The sequence below is a fragment of the Fusarium subglutinans genome (assembly GCF_013396075.1).
Source record: "Fusarium subglutinans strain NRRL 66333 chromosome Unknown NRRL66333_c0000283, whole genome shotgun sequence".
NCBI classification, from domain to species: domain Eukaryota; kingdom Fungi; phylum Ascomycota; class Sordariomycetes; order Hypocreales; family Nectriaceae; genus Fusarium; species Fusarium subglutinans.
The window spans coordinates 1-20,030 of record NW_023502346.1 but is presented as its reverse complement, the minus strand read 5'-3'; the positions used below and the strand labels follow the sequence as shown (position 1 = coordinate 20,030).

The window sequence follows — 20,030 nt, the reverse complement described above, 5'->3', positions numbered from 1 at the left end:
GTCGAACTCTAAGACTTTTTTTTACATTGTTTTTTTACAAGCAATATAGAATTATCAATTGTTTAGTTGTAAGAGTTGCTGCCAGAAGAAGACATCGGCATTAACAGAGAAAGAATGCCGAAACCACGCATAAATCAACACAAAACTTTTTCAACATAACCACAAGAACAGGAGTCGTACACTACGTTTCAAAACACAAAGACCTTTTTGTTGAATCAAGACATCATACAGTCGCTACCTTGAGCCTTAATCACACCGTCATAGAACTCTGAAGATCAAGTGGGTATATTCATATAGCAAAGCTAGCTATTTGATCGTTGAAACATCCTCCGCCAATCGCTCAACACTCATGACGCATTAACTATTTGAGTAATTACCACTCAGCACCGGGCAGAGCAATCTCGGTTCCCTTAAAAGAACCGCTGACCTTTCCAAGCTCGAGGGCGGCGTTGATGACACCTCCGAATCCTTCTCCAGCGATCAAACCAGCGGCGATCGCGAAAGCATACATTTCAAAATGGTTGTTGAACCATTTGCGCCACCACCACGCTGTAATAGAGCCAACTGCATAAGTCGTTAGTTAAAAACTCATAAAATGATACCAAAATGACTTACAGAGAATGGCGTTGGCATATCCGGAGTCGGGGCCGAGAACCCAGGCGACACCGACGGACATCCAGTTGGGGAGCCAATCACGGTACTTCTCGCGGGAGCCGACGAGCCAGAAGTGCTTGACGATAGCCTGGACAGCGCAGAGGATACCCATGGCAATGGAGAAGTAGGCGGAGGACTTGGGGATAGGAATGCTGGGCATGGTGACAGCAGTAGCGACAGCTTGCCAAGCAGCGACGGAGGGAGCATTGAAGGGGCAGATATCAGCGGGATCATCGCTGGGTCGGTAGACGCAGGGGTAGGCAGACATGAAGAGGACAAAGATACCGGGCGCAAGGAAGACGGAGACGACAGTGCCCATGGCCTGAGCGTAGAACTGCAGCTTGGGAGGAGTCTTGAGAAGGAAACCAACTCGGAAGTCGCTGACAAGAGAGTTGGCAACGTCAGCAGTACCGGAAGCAATGTTACCGGCGACAAGGTTGATTCGCTGGGCGTCCTTGACGGCGAAGTGGTTCTTGGTGATACCACCATAGACAAGCTGAGAAGCCTTGGCGGAAGCAGTAAGAGGAGCACAGTCAGTGACGGCGCCACCATAGATGGACATGAAGGCGAAGATGACACCGAGGATACAAGCGAGGAGAGCAAGGCCAGCGTTCATGTGGAACTGAACCTCACTGACGATCATGGCGAGGACAAGAGCAGCGAGGGTACCGGCGACCCAGACCCAAGTAGGGACCTGCTCCTGAGCGGAAGCAAAGTCCTCAACGCCACCATCGGCATCAGCCTTGGCAGCCTGCTTAGCGAACCAAGCGTTGCTGTGACCGCGAGCCTGGAGTCTGTTGTTGATGGAGCGAGCGGACTCGTGGACGGCGAACTTGATACCATCCCAGACGACCTTTCCGTGGAGGAAGAACTCAATGAGAGAGTAGACCATGAGGACCATGACACCGGGCCAGAGCATCCAGTATCGGGGAGAGGGGACGTAGTCGGGGTCGTCGACACCGGTCATGACGCTGAATCGAGTGATGCCTTCCCACTTACCCTCACCGACGGCAATACCAATGCACTCGCCATAGTGGACGAGAAGAGGACCGATGAGACCCCAGGCGACGACGGTACCACCCCACCAAGAGACAGCAGCGTTGAGACCGACGAGGATACCGGAGCCGAAGAAGGCGGGAGTGAGTTGGATGTACCAACCCCAGTTCTCAGGCTCAAGAAGACCGCTGGCGGTGTATCCAGACCATACGTAGAACCAGGTGAAGATGTGCCAGTTGTGAAGAATACCGTCGGCATACTGACCAACACAGATGATGAGCAGAGCAATGATGAAAGCAATACCCAGCGCCTTGATCTTTCGAAGCGCATCAGCCGCACCGGATCCAACAGCGTGCATGGAGCGGATAGTCATAGCGGTAGCAGTAGGCGTAGGGAAGACGAGGTTAAGCTCTCTGGCGACATTGATGATGAAGAAACGTCGGAGAGGCACAGCAGCGAAGAGACCGAAGAAGGCGCAGACAAAGGTGATGGTGAGGATACGGCCAAAGTCCTTCTTGGGGTCGTCGGAGAGGAGGTCGAGACGGTACATGGCGGGGAGACCGGCGACGAAGACACCGGACATACCACCAGCGCCAGTAGCAGCGGCTTGGATGATGGAGTTCTCTTGGGGACCGAATTTGCCGCCGAGGAGGGGGACGTGAGGGAGGGACTTTGTCAACATGAGGATGAAGCCATAACCGAAGATGGCACCGAACATGGTAGCGGGGAAGGTGAAACCAGTCTTGAGGCCTGTAGATGGTTAGTATTGTGAGATAGCGATTGAGATATTGGGGTGAGCATACCGAGATAGACGTTGGAGGCGTTGACGAGAGAACCGAGAATGATACCGACAATGACAGCACGAGCAGTCAAAGGGTTAGGCTCATGCTCAACACCCTTTGCAGGAGGGAAACTGGAGAACAGGTCGGTGATACGATCATCTTCGCTGTCAGCCTCAGACTTGAGGTCCGTGTCGAAGTGAGGCTCCTTCTCATCATATCGAGGCTGCGTGGTCTCATCGTAGCGAGGCTGGAGGGTATCCTCAGGCACACGATCGGGGACGACTGTTTCGGCGACCATGATGGGCGATCAGTTTGAAGAGCCAAAGAAACTTGAGCTGGTACGACTGAATGAAACGCTCCAAAGAACCGGGGGAACAAGCGATCTATTTATCTCTCTCTCTCTCCTGCAACGGTCGTACAACAGTGTACAGACATATAGTGGTGGCACTTTTGAAACAGCGCCCCGATTGAGTAAGTGGCCGCCCATCTCTCAAATCAATCAATTCCGCACATTGGGGGAACTTTTTGCAAAGTGCCCAGAAGAGGAAGCGAGACAAACGATCTTTTGACGATTGCCAAATAAAGTCCACAGATTGAAGTGGGCCCCTTATCTCTATGAGGGAGCCAATGGGAGGGGGGCGGTTGTATTTGGAGCTGCCAAAATGGGAGCAGTTCTCTATCATGGGCTTGAACTTTTGTGCATGAGGTCCCTAGCCCAAGCAGGGGATAGAGGATCCACCCCCAGATAGACTAGAGGAGAGCGGGTGGCACCGAGGGAGAAAACGGGCGAGCGATACGCGCCACATGTTGATTGATGAGTGTGCTACAGGGGATTAAAGATTTTATGGTTGTTATGGTTATCGGGGGAGTCACTGCATTAGACTGTGAATGGTCAAGTCACTGCCACTCGCAATACCGTTGCCTCATTGCCTCACTAGGCCGACCATCACTGAATCACCCTCTAGTCTAAATCACCAGATACTTGCCCTCGCTCACTCTCCGCCCTCGGCTCATCATATAATTCTAGAACATGGCCTGAATACCCGCTTCAATTGCTCATACTCCCAAATCTCCTGACATTTCCCTCCGATAGCGCAGCTGTTCCATTCCCCATATCAATATCTCTCGCAATGTGAATGAATAATACATCGGTATCAGCACCGCGCTAAACCTAATCGGTGAGTGTGCTCCGTGTGCTGGCCAATGGCTCGGGGAACCTTTGTTGCTCTTGGCGCACTTTGCGGGTACCTTTGTCAGTTGGAGAAGGGCCTTTTTGTTTGGAGATGCAACAGGGCATCAAGACTGCGGAATGGAATATCGTTCAGATACGTAGATAAGCCTAACTGGAGATCTGATGTTGGACCGAGGGCCCTTACTCAACAGCGTCATGGATATTAGCAAGACACCCGAGGTAGTACAGTGATGTATTTACTTGCCACTGCCTTCTGTAGGTGAAACGGCCTCTCATTTACAGCGCATCGTCTCATTTACAGTGGCATCGCCTCCCCCGCATTCACTATAGCATTCTGATATTCCGCTGTCGAGTGCCGAGGGTCAGGGTGCCAAGACCAAAGGGACCGCCTCTGCTTGCATTTTCTGGGATGATCGACCCTTGCACCCGTGCTATCTCGGCCTGCAGGAATCACCTGGTGTTCCTAAGCCAACATAGAAAATGGACTTTTGTCTAGCTTGAGAGGATAACTATACCCAATTCTACACATCGCTCGACCCACTGCGTAACCAACAGCGGAGCACCAACAGACGATAACAAGATTCACGATCGTGATGTTATCTCGAGAAATGCCTACCCTATTGCCACTGAATTAATTGCAATGTTTGATACCGTCGCATCAACCAGTAAATCATCGGCCTTGCCGTTGTCGATCAGTGTGCCTGGAAAGGAAATTCTGGAAGATGTGAAGATCGTCTTGGCCACAGATACCAAGACCGTTATACCCGTAGCCAAGAATGCGGCGACATGCACTATCCGATGCCCAGGATTTTTTTGACGTTCATGGATGACCTCAACACCAACTCAGTCGCGATGTTATCAATCGCTCGCCACGCGAGCTTCTATTTTCGTGTTTTGAACGGATGCGGATCGGAATCCCTGTCCTTTTCGTCCTCCATGTCAGATCGCGACAAGATTACAGGTTGATACCGATTTATTAGTGGTGTCTTAGTAATATCTATCACTTCGGTCGTATTTGGGCATATCTTGCGGTTTTGCAGACATTAATGAAGTCGCTGCAGCTGTCATTACGCTCGAGATAGCGCTGGAAGTCCAATCAAATCATTCCGTCGCCCGCGTTGCAATTGAAAGTATCGCTTTGTGTCAAAAGATGGTATTGAATACCAGAGATGCAGACTGCACAATACCTGCATGATTGCCACTTGGCACTCACCACCACCAAATCAACTGCTGGCTACCCTAGTAAGTAGCATCAATCGTCAATTCAAGGTTAAAACCTCTATTTCCCTGCTTCTCCCCGACCGCAAGCTACTTCACGTGCCAATGCAACCTCCCAACCACCAAAACCTTCCAAACCACCCAGATAAAATCCCTTCCCCATATCAGTTGGCCACTATCAAACAAGCATATCATTCAGCTCCGACCCAACGGTTAGGAAAACTGCCCCAATCCGGGTTTTCGCCGGGGTCATCCTGACCTACCCCAGCCTGTCAAAGGTTCCAGTCTAAGGAGCTTCCCCTTCGGGACGCACACTGTTCGCTTCCCCGTGAATATCGCCCCCACAATCGGGATAGATTACATATGCACGGGAGGCGAGAGGTCGGGGTCTTGTTGGTTACATACCAGAGGGTGATCCTTCAGGCGGGTTGTGGCGGTTCGACTTTTGAGCCTTGATAAACCGATATCTGCTATGCTGATTCTGGAATGAGATGTTTGGGGCGAGCGCGTGATGAGGAGATTGACACAGAAGTTCCAGAAAACGCTGATATACGGGGGGTAGAGGTGTTGTTGGTTGATAATGGATTGCGGCACAGGCGACTATCAAGGTCCTTTTTGAGAGACCTGCCCCAAAGCGTAACCTGTCAGCTTCGCTAGATCAATCATCGGACAAACTTACGAAACGGCTTGTCGAAATAATCGATCGAAGATGCCTTACACGATCGCTGGAGAAACTTCACCTGTGACTTGGTTAAGCTGCCAGATAACATGAGCAGAGCAAGATGGAGATGTCAGCGATGAACCTCGAATGACCATGATATACGCGCTATCAGAACGGCGATGTGATAAGATGTCGACTGCGAATTATGCTGCACGATAAGTACGTGTTTGAGCTGACAATCAAATGCCTACTCGAGTAATTGTCCTGTTGAACTGAACTCAAAGGAATATTGAACAACCAAAGACATGACACGAATAGAAGCCTGTCCGTGACCTCGGAGAATCCTTAATAGAAAGAATTACGTTCAGCGTCACTCATGCTCAGAAGTACCTTTCCATCAACACGCCCCCCAACCATCCTCACGGCTTATCGATCCCAAGACCGGAAAACACAACATCCTTACAACGCTCTAGATATCCTTTCACATCCACAGCCGTATGCCAAGCCTCATTATACGCAGCACTCAAGCACAGCTCTCCCCGAAACGTACCAAGAAACAAACCCAGCCCGTTGCCGAGCTCTTCACCCGTCACCCACGGATCTCTCGCCTCGAACGCCCCCGTCTCCGGCGCTACGATAGCATCGGTACGCCCCATACTCGAGATCGATACAGACGGGTGAGCATTCGGCTCTGGCACTGGCAGCGGACGAGGACCAGAGGGTAGCAGCGGTGTAGCTTGGGAGAACATGGTTGGGGCGAGGACGTAGAATTCCCCGTCTTGTTTGACGGTGAGATAGAAGTCTTTGACGGATTCAAGAATGGAAAGGAATTCTTTCTTGCGAGTTTGTAAGTCTGGGTTTGTGGAAGATGGGTGGAGATCCATGTCGACAACGAGGCTTTGGCCAGAGACGGAATGATAGACAGACGCTGGATGTTGAGCTGTGTTATATGGTGCCTTGCAACTTGAGCGCTCGTTGCGTAGGATGTAGTTGATGTATCGAACTCGCTTGGTCTGAGTTGGTTTATTCTGTAGGTCTCGCACTACCATAGCAGCTGCAGCATGGAAGACGTGTGTCGGCGTAGCTCCAACCATCTTACACGCCGCCAACAGCTGTTGCGTTTCGTCTCTGGTTAGAGTGAGTGCCAAGCGCTGATGACGGCCCGGAAGTAGATCGCCCTGTCGATAAGGAAGCGCAAGAATCTCCACGCTGGGATTAGAAGCGGCAGCGGCTTTTTGAGCTGCCATCTTCCTAAGTCTATCCAGCTGAGTCTGATCGGGAGTTTCAGGGATTTGAGCGGCTACTCGATAGGACGGACTCAGGTGTGAAGTCTCGCTGCCATCGAGGGCTGGGAGTTCATAGTCATTGCCCTTGTCGTAAGCTTCTGAGGCGAGGGATATGAAGTTGTTGAGCATCATGAGAGTTCCGATGCCGTCAATGATGTCGTGAGGAGAGCGGAAGACAAGGTCTCGGCGGATCGTCACGGGCCCATCTTCGCCGCACTCGGCTGGAAGTTGCAAGACAAACATGGTTGGGAGTTTTGGAGCAGGAGGGTCTGAGTTGGCCCATTGATCCCCAGTCTGTCCACTGGAGATATGGACAAGAGTCCTCTCCAGCCAAGCGTCCTTATCTGCTCCGCTCTGAAGCTCTCTATAAGTCTTGACCCAATCTCCTGACTCGGCGTTCTGAGTAACTTGGGATGCAAGTGTAGGGTGAGCGTGACGAAGTGCAAGCCATGCTTTTCTCAAGGCTTTGTCAACTTCAAGCTCAGCATCACTCTGCGACAAGCCTCTGGTGTTCTTGATGGAGAGTGAAACGTGCCCTGTCATTCCAAAGAACATGCGACCGCTTCCCTCGTAGAGAACAACCATCGTCGAGTAGAATTGTTCGATTTCATCGATATGGCGTTGCCAAACACCGGGTTTGACTTGATGCCAATTGTAATTCCGAGTCGAAGTCATTTTGGTAGCTGAAACGAGATGACACCTAGTGATTTTGATATTGAATCGGTAAAGAAACGAACAAGCTACTTCAGATTTCAAGGAGCGCAAACCGCGCTGATATATGTCGCCCCTCGAGCTTGACGTCGAGGAGGAACCATTCACCTATCGGGGTCACGGGCCGTCTTCCCGGGTGCTCATCTCAGCACTCACTGGTCGATCTGGTAAACCAAGGCAAAACTCTGGTTAAACGACTTAGTGAGCCGAGAGTTGTGATGCAAGAAGAACAAGCCGCTTTCATGAAACCAATAAGCTGGCATCTTGTAAAGACCTCGGATATTGGTGGGGTCCTGAGTACATCAAGTGGGCTATCGATATTGCCAAATACGGATATTGAATGGAAAACACGCTATCCAAGCTAGGTATTAGAAACAGCGCGCTTGTCTAAACTGAGAAATCTAACCAGCGTTTTATATCAGATTATATACAGAATCAAACCACTCCCATGCGGCCAAGAACATTACTGGGTTTCTTGGTGTACACTCCTTCCCCTTCTCCTAGCGCTGGGTAAATCTCAGGGCCTGGTAGGAGGCTCAGGACGTAAGCAAGGAAAGATAAGGTTCCTCAAAGCAAGCTTGATCATCTTATTTCCCAATCTCTTCCCCCTCGCCGCATACTCCTTTGAATCATTGGCATGCGGAAACGGCACATCAGGAACTTCCTTTCCCAGAAACTGACACAACGGCTCCCAACCATCCGCAAGCTTGAAATCCAAAAGCTGTTCCTTGGGTACAGTATCTCTAATGTACTTATTATGCCGAGCATACGCTGGTTTCAGATAGTCGATAACGTCGTTGGGAGATGGCGCTCTCGTCCAGCCCTGATGAAACTTGTAGCACGGTCTCGGACTCACAAATCCCGAAAGATCACCAATCTTGGCTCCAAGCTTTCGTCGTAAGGGACTCGTTGAGCCCTTGACAACGGCAATCATGCTCGGAAACCACTTCTCGACGTCACGCTCGGTAAGAATGACCTTAGCGTCGGGATAAGCTGGGATGAGCGACTCAGCAAAGAAAGAAGCCACATCCGAAACAGCATCGTATTCCCCAAACACCTCGTCCCATTCAGCGCGAGAGAATGGTTTGCCGCGGTATGTTGGCATGTTCGTGAATGTCGCGTCGCACGCTCTGTCGAAAATAGGCCATTGCCATTGGAGTTCTTCATGCTCAGCAGCTTCCCATCCGTGATGCACGTTGGGATATCCGAGGATTTGCAGCGCTTGCATAAGTGATGCTGAACCATTGCGGGGAGCGCCGAGACATAGAATTGGTGGAGGTCGAGGCGCTTTTGGCGAAGTCGTGGACTCTTTGTCCTTTTCGCTCTGCGACGACGAGTCGACGGTCTTTTCTTGGTTGTCCATGTTGAATCTGGTGATACTGAGAAATAAGCAGAGAATACTGACAGAGAGGGAGGAAAGTGGCCAGCTCATCTCTTTAGTAGGATCTCGCGAAACGCTAATTTCCCCGATGGATGCTCATCTGAGACACGGAAATCTTACGCCTAGACGGACGGCATGGATGATCATTCATTTCGTCCAATTACCATGTCAGACATGGGCGCCAATGTCGGCTCTCATACGCTGGTAGTAAGCACTTGTTCTAGCGGGCGTAGATCAAGCCCCATCGTATTCGTAGAGGAGAGGGATCTGCGGCACAAAGACCCCTGGTAAGCAAAGAAAAAAGGTTATTCGGGATCCCGAGGGGCCGTAAGCTGACGCGACATCCGATGGTACAGTGGCACTTTGAGCTCGCATCGAACAGAATAGCAGAATGCTTTGTTAGGATATTTTTGTATCAGAGCATGTTGAACAAGACCAAAATAGTCTTTCTATTCCAGGGGTTCAGCTACCGACGAAATCTCCCGACAGATCCTGGTTAGGGATCTCGGAAGTGTCGGCATGTACCAGGATCCTGCGCAACCTTAAATCCATGTTTCCAACAACTACCGAGCTTTTAATTGAACAGGCGAAAACTTCAATGCCTCGGCTTCTTTTCCACAAGTTCTTATTCCACGTTTTTGGAGCTTTGCTGTGGTGAGTCTTCTAAATCTGTTAACGAACATGCAAAAGTCTTGACGCGCAGAGACCTTACGTTGACTTTGTGAGCTTCAGAGGCAGTGGTTGCACAGCGCTCTCGTTCTGCGAAATCAATGGCTCGCCGTTCTCGGGGGCTTTGTCGCGCTGCAAGCCACCGGGTTTCCCATCAGTGATCTCTGGCAATGGCACATAGTCGCTGTACAAAGAACAGACTGAACCTGCACTTTGTGCATTCTCCGGCTTGATTCGACCAATACCTCGCAACACAGATATTTGGAGCTTTGAGAAGTTCTGCCTGAATCCTTCTTCAGAGATAACTTCACCGCCATATTTTACGATACGCCATCGAAGATTGAGTCTCAAATACTCTCCAATCTCATCAGAGCTCTTAATGGAGTGACCGGAAATGTTATGGTGAAGAAGATGGATCGTCAACGGGACCTGAGCGCATGAGAGGACCTGTGCTTCGGCTTGTATCTTGCAGTTCCCGCAAGAGCCTTCGGATGTGATCTGTCTACCACCGAAGGAATATACATGGCCGACGTAGTTGTCCTTTTTGACACTCGTCGTGCCTTCGCTCGGTGGTCCACCTATAAAGAATTGTATTGTGTAGGACAGACCGCCTAGGGCGTATCTGTCGTATACCACGTTGATGATGTGGTCCTTCCAACATCCCGTCTGGCCCTGACATGTTCGAAGATCGTAAGGAATGGCGTGAGAATTTTTCATCGATCCAACAACGTGTCCTGTGCCTGGATAGATCGTGTTGATATGTGATCGAAGCTCTGTTTGGAACTCCTCCGGTATGAATCGGCCATGCTTTCGCATCGTTCTTTCAGCTACCTCTGCAAGGTCATCATACTGGTAGTTCAACTCTGTCCAATCTCGACACGCTCGCGCAGTCCAGGTTTCTTTTTCGGGGTCGTTGTCCTTCCTGTGAAACGGTTCAAGAGCATCTGTCTCTTTATCGTCAGTGACACTTGAAGCAGCAGCCGTGCCCGCGCTTTGTTCGTTATCAAACCATAGCTTTGGGTTGAGGCATTGCCATATCGCTAGCAAGCGATCTATCTGCCTGCTTTGTGTTAGCCAAGCTGACTGAGCAGACAGGGTATGTCAGATACGGACACGTGATGAAGCCAGAAGATGGGATCAAACGCTGCTACTGGCACATCGCTCATGTGTCCCATGCCAGTCGCATAGTCACTTCCTCCTGTCAAGTTCTTGCGCTCATGTCAGCTAAATTTACCAAGTTCTCATGTCATCTTACGTGAATATTGTTGTGGATATACTCCAGAGATATATATCCCGTCTTTGGACATCCTTGGTCTTCAGCAATCCACTTCGTCGAAGCAAACTGTCCCCAGTTCGAGTTGTAGCCCTTGGCGAACATCCGATTGACTGCATCTGAAAGACTCCCAGGGTTCCATGTATAGTCCTTGGAGTGTTGCTCCATTGTACTCCACCTAGGCTTGCCATCCGGACCATTTTCATGAGCCGTCGCGAGGTTCACGTTTGCTTGCCAACAGTTCCTTACTCCATGTAAGCCGGTAAAATAATTGGCGGGATCCGTCTCTTCCTCAGAGATATCTTTCGATCTGAATATCCCATATCGGCTGGTACTAGACGTTTTGCTCCACTAAGTGCCTTGTCAGCAACGTTCAAGCTGATCCTGTTGATTGACTCACTGGAGCCCAATCGCAATCCTTGTTGAGCGGGAGTTCGTCATGCACTATTGGATTGTCCTTGATATTCCATTTCGACTTTCCCCCGGGCATGCTGCCGAATGGTAACGCACTTCCAGTCTCTGGGTCCTTTTCTGGATTCTCGAAACCTAACAACGGGTTGGGATAGAGACCGCTTGGCGGAAATCGGGTCTTTATCGTGGTAGGTGGAAAGATCCGGACGGCTCCTTGGGTAAGTACTGGTGGGCAAACCAAGTCTTCATGGTACCTTTGTCGCCTAGCCCAGTCCCAGTATGGCATTCGCCAATGCCTTGCTGCTTTGTACCACTTGTCTGCTTCTGAGGCCGGTAATCCGCAATTATCCACCCAGTGGCTGACTATTAACTTCATATTCTCCCATATCCGTTGCTGCTTATGTCAGAGAGAAATTCAAAGCATTGGATAGATCGTACCTCGAAGAGAAGCATATAAGGTCGATGCCATGTAGGGAAGTTCAGGCTGTTGTGGTTACAGTATCCACCGAATGGCTGATCACCAGCCTGTTTAGTCTTCTTATCTGGGGCATGTTTTGGTTCCGGCGCTCCATCCCAAGCAACCTCTGGATATCCGTGCTAACCAAAGATCAGCAAGGCACCCAGACATAAGTAATGTACTTACGATTCCGGCAATCTGGAAGTAGGAGAGCCTGTCATCGACAGGCATCGACTTGAAGCGTTCCAAGGCTAGCACAAATAGCGTCCACTGTCTCCTATCCTTTGGGTCGTCTGAATTGGCAAGAGACGATATCTCTTTACGGACCGGAAGGCCTTTCACGTAGGGAATCTATCCAGGGTATCTCATGGCATTCGGTGGCCGAGGGAGACCCTTGATACCGTATGTTCCGCCTTCCGGAGGAATTGCTTCACCCATGATGGTGGAGTGGGTCTATTAATCTGATACGAGAAATTCCGGCAATACATGGTAGAAAAATGCACTTGTGGTGTAGAAGGCTTCTTATATTAATTAGATAAGGTGTCTTGAGTCCCACAGTGTCAAGCCCGATAACCCGGCTCACTACCCTGGTGACAATCAGCTCCAAAGTTCAGCCATTATGACGAAGCGCAAAAGTAATCAGAAACCTCAGAGGTCAAAGCTCAATCATTCTTGGAATCGAGTGTCTCTCATTACCCATCTTTTGGGCTTTTCACATGCATTAGACCGAGACATAAGCTGTAGCGAAGCCAACCATTAAGTCTAGCACCAGCCGCCAACGTCATAAGCTGAAGAGACCCAAGATCTGCGGCACTAGTAGTGATTAGACTATCTGATTGGCCACTGAACGAGACGCCTGCAGAACTATCGACTGATCGAGCCAGACTAGCCAGCTCATAGTTGTGGATGAAGCTGAACTTGGCCAAAGGTCACTGAGAAATGGCAAGATCGTCAATGGTATCGCAGCGCCATGAACGAATTAGCCAAGTACGCTTATTCCCGAGCGAAAAAAATACCCGATTTCCATCATAATTCATCCACGTGCCTGTAGATAATACCTCTCCTTCAGCCCCTCAAACTCTTCTCTCCTTTCTTATCCACAGCGCCCAACCCAGATGAACACCAACAGTGAATATGCCAGTTACAACACAATACAGCCAAATCCAGTCCGATACACGCCGGCCTGATTGCTCAAAGCTGAAGAAGGAGGTACTAAAGAAAGTCTTATCAGATAAGTCAGAAGAGTCAACGTTTCGAAGTTCGTCAAAGTCTTACCGCCACAAACGTCGCTGGCAGAAATGCGAGGGTGACCCATGCTATCGCTCTCATGTCGGAGCTATCTCGCAGTGCTGCTTCGGTCTTTTTCAGGTTTAAAGCACTATCGCGCTGTGCCATGAGATTGAGACACTATGTCTGATTAGCTGATGGTGTACAGATGTTTTGAGATTTCTGGCTACTCACCGCTTGCATTTGCGCCTCTGCTCGCTTGGCGAGATAGATACTTCGGGCTCGATTATTACCAGACCATGTTTTGAAGGCTGATATCTTCATGCTGATCGAGGACGTTGCTCTTTCCCAAGAACCACCATCAGTGTTGAGTTCGCCAAGACTGTCATTCAGCCCCTGTAGCCAATCGAGTAAGCTCTCGTTGACCTCGCATTTGGCCTCAGTCATGGCGCACTCTGAAGTAATAGAAGTTATCTTTCCCGGAGCAGCATCAAAGTCAACGTCCTGCTCATGGCGCCGCTCCCAAACCCTGTCGCCATAAGCATAGTGGTTGAGTTCCTCGTGGTATTTATCATTACGGTAGTTCTTGTGAGTTCCAGTTCGCTTCTCTACTGAGTAAATAGAATCCCTCATGAGGGTGAGTTTCTCTGCAGTGCCTGCTATCCTCTGCTCCATCAGGATGAGTGGAACAAGAAGTGGGTGCCATGCAAGGGCCTTCAGAGTCTGTAGTCGAAGCAGAAGGTGTTTGATGTCAGTCTTGTGCAACATGTGAGCTACGACGTGCGTAACTCTTGAGGCTGGGGAGTGGACAACAGATATACTGAAGTTGGCGAGGTTGGAGTCCCATCTTTCAGGTTTGACAACAAAGCCTGGAAATCATGTTATCATTCTATCGCGCTCGAAAGAGACAACATGTGTTTATTCTCAACCATACCTTTTAGGCCTGCCTGCAACGGAACTTCAAACCAGGTGGGGGGCGTTTGCATCTGTTCAGTGCTGACAAAAGTGTTTTCTAGGTGCAGTAGGTCTAGGTGCTCCCTGAATCCTTTCCACGACAGAGGCGGTGCATTGTCGTTTTCAGTGTTGAAAGGTAAGATTCTGGAAGGATTAGTAAACACGAACAAGCCGACACTGAGAGTCTTTAGATGGATCGTAAGAATGGAGCACTTACATTAATCTAAGAACGCCCTTTGAGCCATCTTGTTGTGGGAGCTTGGATGATATTAGCACGGAAACGATATGAAAGAGACTCTTACTCGTACCTCGAATACTTTGGAGACATATGGCGCAGATTTGGGGTTGTTCGAGTCGAGGGGAACCTCGCTGTATTTGATCTCACTCTCATGCTATAAGCAACGCGTTAAAATCATGCTTCCAAAAATCATCATGTTTACATACAGGGCCTTCAGTTATTTCGACAAATCTTGCATCGTTCGAATCGACGAACTGGTCGAAAAATGAGTCGCGCGGATTGTTGGTGAACTTTTGTATCCAGGGCTTGACACCGCCGGCAGAAGAAAGGATAGGTTTCATAGATGTCATGGCTTGGCAGAATTTCAACGCTGGACGACTGAACAAAACGACGATGTGTGTGGTATAAAATTGGGAGTCAGAATAGGTGATAATAGGTGTATGAGATGGTGTCAGCATGCAGCCAGCCAGCAGCCTTTTAATGGTAAGCCTCTTTTTCCACTTGGAGAGTAGGCAGTGAGGCATACAGACTAGAGTGGCTGTGCATTGTGGCTTGTACTACAAGTAATTGGAATTGGAATTGTGTATCTTGGATTATGTCGTCCTTACTGCTGCTACTACCTTTTGTACCAGACGATAACAAGTTATAGAAAGTTGAACTGGCTTAACCACAATTCAACCCAGGAAGAATGAAAAGCTTTGCTCATTTGCGATCAGAGAGTGACTTCCGAACTACCGACTCCCCACATGTGAGTGAGGCTGAATAGCTGCAGGTATTCTTCTGTCTATTGGCAACTTTCAATGGTCTAGACATGGGCTTGCAGCAGCTGAAAAGTTAGTGCCATGCAGAACGCTTCGGTGCAACCCGCCACTAGGATCTCGGCGCATGACGCGTAACGTTTGATACTGTGATTATAGAATCTATGGAAAATATTTCAATCTGGTAAGTATCATCATCATCATTCGAGCCAGCCCTGAAAGAGTCTTACGCTCGCGTAATAAACCCACCGAAGCGGCCGTAGGGCTTGTCCCAACAGATGACAATATTTCTGCATCACGCATGATTTTGCAAGAGGAGGTCTGTTACAAGGTGAAATGGACTGCCTTGCGATCCTTTCTCCTTTTCCTCCTTGAAGAAATCATCGACTAACTAGGAGCAGATGAGCATGATAGCTTTCGTAAGCTACGTCAACACGTGGGTTGTTGGACAAGGGATCTTGGACCAGTTGCCCACCGAGATCCTTACACAGGAGATGGTCCGCGAAATGAATGAGGGGATGGTGGGGAGAATTGCTGGTCAAACGGAGACAGTCATGGCGCAGCATGCACGAGATAAGTTGGACCTCCAGACAATGAACGAGGTGTTGAAGACAATGGGAGAGTATACAAAGACTTAGTGGTTTGCAGAGAGTATTTTAGTTTACGCAGCTAGAAATTTCTACGCCCTAAATATCAGAATGCAGAATGCAGAATCTACCTGTATCCTCGGACGACACGTTGCTCGCTCTCCGTCGAACCTCAGGTTCAGTCACTGGCAGCGGACTGGGACCCAGACAGACAAAAGGGCTAATTGCAGGGCTTTCGACATTACTGCAACCACCTTTTACGATGGCAAAACATGGATGGGCAAAGGACAAGTTAAGAAAGAATTTAATGTGACCTGGCTTCAGTCTACATAGTCCATCATCAAGCCCGCACAATGCACCTAAAGTCTTTCAATTTCTGAGCCTCCCAACAAAGATAATTCGTCTAAACAATGACTCTTCTCAACATTTGTCCTTCGGGTCTTGCCAGTTTGTTTGCTTTATAACCTCGCGAGCTGTTTGTTGCCTTTGGGCTTGCGTATCAGCTCGACGGCATGTTTCAGTTCAGCCAGGCTTTCGACATAGGCTTCATCAGTTTGCCCATCTCCGGACACATCGAGTTTGTCAATCTCAGTCAGGAATAGTTGCATGATATATGGAGTAGCGTTTCTAAAAGCAGCCTGTATAGCCTGTAGAACCATTCAGGTTAGCATAAGTTCTGAATGATGGGTGCTGAAACCTACGGTATCCTCTGGCTGTGTGTAGTTGGCGGTTGTCTTGGAGCTCATGGTAGATTGGTATCGACTTGCGCGGGCAGAAGCGGAAGACATGGCGGTATAATGAACCGTATGTTTGAGTCTATGTCGAAATCTTGAGTGTAAAGGATGGAATAGCCCATTTCTTTTATGGGCTTTTGATAGCTGTACCCACTTGCTGCTGTCGCCTTTTTTAACATCCGACAACCTTATCACACAGAAAGTTAGTTCGCATTATGCTCGTGGTGCTGGTCCTCAAATGGGATGTCGCTGTTGTATTGTGTGTAAGACCCGGCGGGGAGCTAGGCATAAAGCTGGGCTCGAAGCCAGGCGTACAGTCGAGTCTGAAATAAGCACAATGCCATGTGCACAGCCAGCGCACCCGAATAACAGACCAATCAAATGTGCAGCCAGGAACAGAGCCAGGCTTACAGCCAAGTGTGCCAAGCCAACTTGCAAGCCCATTTTCAACCCCCAGGCCCAAACGTAAGCCCGGCGAATGGGCTGAAACAGCTACAGGAAAGTAATAATATATTTGAACCTGTGTCCTACTGTTAATCGACAAGCTTCTTTAATGAACAGCAGATTCGGCAACTCTTTGCTCAAGTTTCGCTTTTTGCTGCTGCATTGATTGATCTGAATCTTCAAGACTAAGCACCATGCAGCGCGACGACTACCCCTCTATCGACCAGGCTCCATTTGAACCTGGTTTTAGCGCCGAGTGGAATTCAATTTCCTCTCTCCCTACGCCTGCTTTGCCATCGAACGCCCTGGCAGAGTCTGCGGGCTGGTTCCAGTCCTTAGGCCCCGCTGCCGCCTTGTCTGGAGATGACCCAAACACCATGGCCGGAGTCTACGCTCGGGGTTTCAACGGCTTGAGCCTCAATGGATTCATTCACACTGAGCACCCTGGTGCAACGGGACAGGCCGTAGACCACAGCCAAGACTTCGCGAAATCCATGTCTTCTGTACACCCGAGTATCATGGAGCAGCTCATCACCAAACGAGCCCCATCGTTCACAGTGATTGATGCCAACGAGGCCTCTCCAAGCTATGGTGGAGGAGATCCTACCACACAATCAATTGCGAGTACGCCTTCAAGCAATACGGGCTGGACCAAAGAGCAGGACAAACTTCTCATGAGTCTTAAAGCCCAAGGTCTTGGATATTCCGCGATCCAAGATGAGATGAGGAAGGAATTTGGGTGGACTAGGAACAAGAATGTGTTGGTCAAGCGCTTCGCTGTGTTGAAGAAGCGCTGCAAACCGCAGATCAAAACTCGCGTAAGTAAAACCACTTATACTTCATCGACTGCTGCAAGTCATTAACCCGGTTTCTTCCAGATTATTCGAGATATATCTAGAAAGATCACTCCCGAAATCGTCAAGGCTGTGGGAAAAGAACTCGAGAAAGTCACCTCATCTGGTAGCAATAGCATTTCAACAGAACTTGAGGACTTGGTCCCATTAAGGCTCCAAGAGCTTGTTGAAGGACTAGTCGCAGATATCGGTGTCTCGCTTCATCAGATAGATGAGGATGATAAAAGATCATCAGCTTGACTGGGGAGTTTTGGTACCTGGGGCCAGATAGGCAGTAGCTAACTTTTTATATTAAAAAAAGAAAACGAATTTAGATTTATCTACTTATACTTATTAAGTTATTATTATAATAGCACTTACAAGTTAAGTATAAGAGCACGTCATTAGCTAATCAGATACAGTGTCTTGATGTAATGATATAGGGCTACAGTGCCTTGAACCTTAAAAAGACCGAAGCAACAAACAGAACCTCGCTTTTCAAGTTAAAGCTTCCGAAAGAGGTTATCTTATCTGAAAACTTAACTTGGGGTTATTTACGCCCTGATCGATTCAATACGTACGGATATTTTACAAATAGATATAGGTCTGAAAAATAATATTATATAATCTATATATACCTATATCCGTTTATATTACTATATAGCTAGCTAATCTATATAAATAAATAAATTAGCTAATTTTAATACGGATTTCTTACTATATCTATCTTATAGCTAGAATCCCTTTCTAGGTTAGGCTTAGCGTAATAAAGATATATTAAAACAGCTTATATAAATAACCTCTGTTAATTTAAATACTTTAACCTAATAGAATAACCTAAAAAGGTATTGCCGTTACCTTAATCCGTATGTGAAATATCCGTACGTATCGAATCGATCAGGGCGTTAGGGATTATGCTTAGCCTTATGGATCTGTCCTTAGCGCACTTTCGAATCGCTAAGTAGGACTTCAAGTGATATAATTGGCCAGTGCGATGTGCTAGATCGCAATAGACTGACCCAGTAGCCTGGATTGAACAATAAATCTGGAAAATGGAGCTAGTACCTACACTATTGGCACAGCTGAGGCTGCTGTTTGTCAATAGTGCCAAGCCTCAAAAAGAAAATAAGCTCCTTTTTGAACATTTGAGAATTTTAAATATCCCTGATTCCTTTATATTTTCTTTCACTTTGTTATTACTTTACTCAGTCTAACTCTTGTCGCTCTTTTCCACCGCGAAAATGCGTTTCGCTGCTTTTCTGTCTGCAGGCCTTGGCGCCAATATCGCAATCGCAAGTGTATGCAAGCCTCGAAGTCGGACATCGAGTAGGTGAAATCTTCTTATGCAGCATCAAGTCATTTGCTGATTTATGTTCAGGCGGTGTATCTACCGAGACTACATCTGCATCCACGGCTGAATCTGTCGCTGTCTCTACTACAAGTACCGACGTCGTGACAACGACTACAGCTTCCGTCGACTTATCTGTCAGTGTCACATCTACCGACGACGACAAAACTTCTACCGAGGCGACCGAGTCACAGAGCGCTAGTGTCGAGCTCTCAGCTTCCACTACTACAGAGACGGCTACAACTGAAATCCCTACTACAAGTGCCGAGGTCACGACATCTGCTGAAGCAACCACGACGTACGAGGCTACCACCACTGAAGACACATTTGTGCCGATTCCTACATTCAACATCAAGGCCATAGGCTCAGATATCGACGGCCTATTGCTGGGAGGCGATCCAGTTTTATATAACAGCATCGGCTGGTTCAAGCCCTCTCCCCCAATTCTGACTTTCTCTATCGACGCCAGCACCAACCACGTACGGGAAATAAATACCGGGAAATACTTATGTGTTTCTTTCGGTGGCCATGGTTTTCCAAACATGAATGTGCTCTGCAATCCCGATAGCCCCGGACTTGGAAGAGAACCCATCACATGCGAACAGACTCGCGACCGGAAGCTCAAGTGCTCTGCACCAGCTGGTGAATGTTACTACGACGAAATGTCAGATACTGACTATTGCTATGGGGTTCCTGGTACGTGGGACCAGTTTGATGTGATCCATGGTAGGATTATCAACACTCCTGCTCTTGTCATGATATCCAGTAGCAATCCTCCTACGGCCAACGATTTGGAACACATCGAGCTTGGGCTCGTTCCTTATGCGGATTAGTTTCTGTGGAATCTGACTGGCAACAAATCTACATTTCTCTTCCACTTGTTTATATAATATTTTATACAAGTTTCTAATAGAAATAATTCTTAACTATATAAATTTCAGCACCTCCTCGTAACAGCTAAGTAATATATAATGTAATTCTATTACTATCCTGCTAATTTTTGAATATATCTTATACTATAATTTACTTTCTAACTTATTATAATACTTTATTTATATAATAAAGTTACTTTTTTATTTTAAATTTACTATAGGAAAATATATACTTAGCTTAACTTTTTACTAATAAGAAAAAAACCTTTAAATAATAACCTTTTTTTTATTATATATTAAACTAAGTTATAATAAAAATAATTTTCTTAATAAACTTATAATTT

At 48.0% G+C, this 20,030-nt stretch overlaps 7 protein-coding genes across 7 annotated transcripts; 2 read left to right on the top strand and 5 right to left on the bottom strand.

The window, feature by feature from the left end:
• Nucleotides 1-373: 373 nt before the first annotated feature.
• FSUBG_12685 (metal-nicotianamine transporter YSL11) lies at nt 374-2,730 on the bottom strand (the record flags this gene model as incomplete). Its single annotated transcript, XM_036677497.1, has 3 exons — nt 374-564; nt 616-2,400; nt 2,454-2,730. The coding sequence occupies 3 exons, from the start codon at nt 2,728-2,730 to the stop codon at nt 374-376; spliced, it is 2,253 nt and encodes a 750-aa protein (XP_036531837.1).
• Nucleotides 2,731-5,922: 3,192 nt separating this feature from the next.
• Nucleotides 5,923-7,464, bottom strand: FSUBG_12684 (uncharacterized protein; the record flags this gene model as incomplete). Its single annotated transcript, XM_036677496.1, has 1 exon — nt 5,923-7,464. The coding sequence occupies one exon, from the start codon at nt 7,462-7,464 to the stop codon at nt 5,923-5,925; it is 1,542 nt and encodes a 513-aa protein (XP_036531836.1).
• A 553-nt stretch (nt 7,465-8,017) lies between these two features.
• On the bottom strand, nt 8,018-8,863 carry FSUBG_12683 (uncharacterized protein; the record flags this gene model as incomplete). Its single annotated transcript, XM_036677495.1, has 1 exon — nt 8,018-8,863. The coding sequence occupies one exon, from the start codon at nt 8,861-8,863 to the stop codon at nt 8,018-8,020; it is 846 nt and encodes a 281-aa protein (XP_036531835.1).
• A 726-nt stretch (nt 8,864-9,589) lies between these two features.
• Nucleotides 9,590-14,460, bottom strand: FSUBG_12682 (tyrosinase precursor; the record flags this gene model as incomplete). Its single annotated transcript, XM_036677494.1, has 12 exons — nt 9,590-10,610; nt 10,664-10,758; nt 10,806-11,174; nt 11,224-11,628; nt 11,673-11,831; nt 11,878-12,042; nt 12,967-13,098; nt 13,153-13,787; nt 13,853-14,016; nt 14,090-14,130; nt 14,181-14,264; nt 14,317-14,460. 12 exons carry the CDS (start codon nt 14,458-14,460, stop codon nt 9,590-9,592), a joined length of 3,414 nt encoding a protein of 1,137 aa, XP_036531834.1.
• A 1,453-nt stretch (nt 14,461-15,913) lies between these two features.
• On the bottom strand, nt 15,914-16,243 carry FSUBG_12681 (uncharacterized protein; the record flags this gene model as incomplete). The annotated part of the gene is made up of 2 exons (XM_036677493.1): nt 15,914-16,102; nt 16,157-16,243. The coding sequence occupies 2 exons, from the start codon at nt 16,241-16,243 to the stop codon at nt 15,914-15,916; spliced, it is 276 nt and encodes a 91-aa protein (XP_036531833.1).
• Nucleotides 16,244-16,827: 584 nt separating this feature from the next.
• Nucleotides 16,828-17,727, top strand: FSUBG_12680 (uncharacterized protein; the record flags this gene model as incomplete). Its single annotated transcript, XM_036677492.1, has 2 exons — nt 16,828-17,451; nt 17,512-17,727. 2 exons carry the CDS (start codon nt 16,828-16,830, stop codon nt 17,725-17,727), a joined length of 840 nt encoding a protein of 279 aa, XP_036531832.1.
• A 980-nt stretch (nt 17,728-18,707) lies between these two features.
• Nucleotides 18,708-19,647, top strand: FSUBG_12679 (uncharacterized protein; the record flags this gene model as incomplete). Its single annotated transcript, XM_036677490.1, has 2 exons — nt 18,708-18,792; nt 18,845-19,647. The coding sequence occupies 2 exons, from the start codon at nt 18,708-18,710 to the stop codon at nt 19,645-19,647; spliced, it is 888 nt and encodes a 295-aa protein (XP_036531831.1).
• Nucleotides 19,648-20,030: the final 383 nt, after the last annotated feature.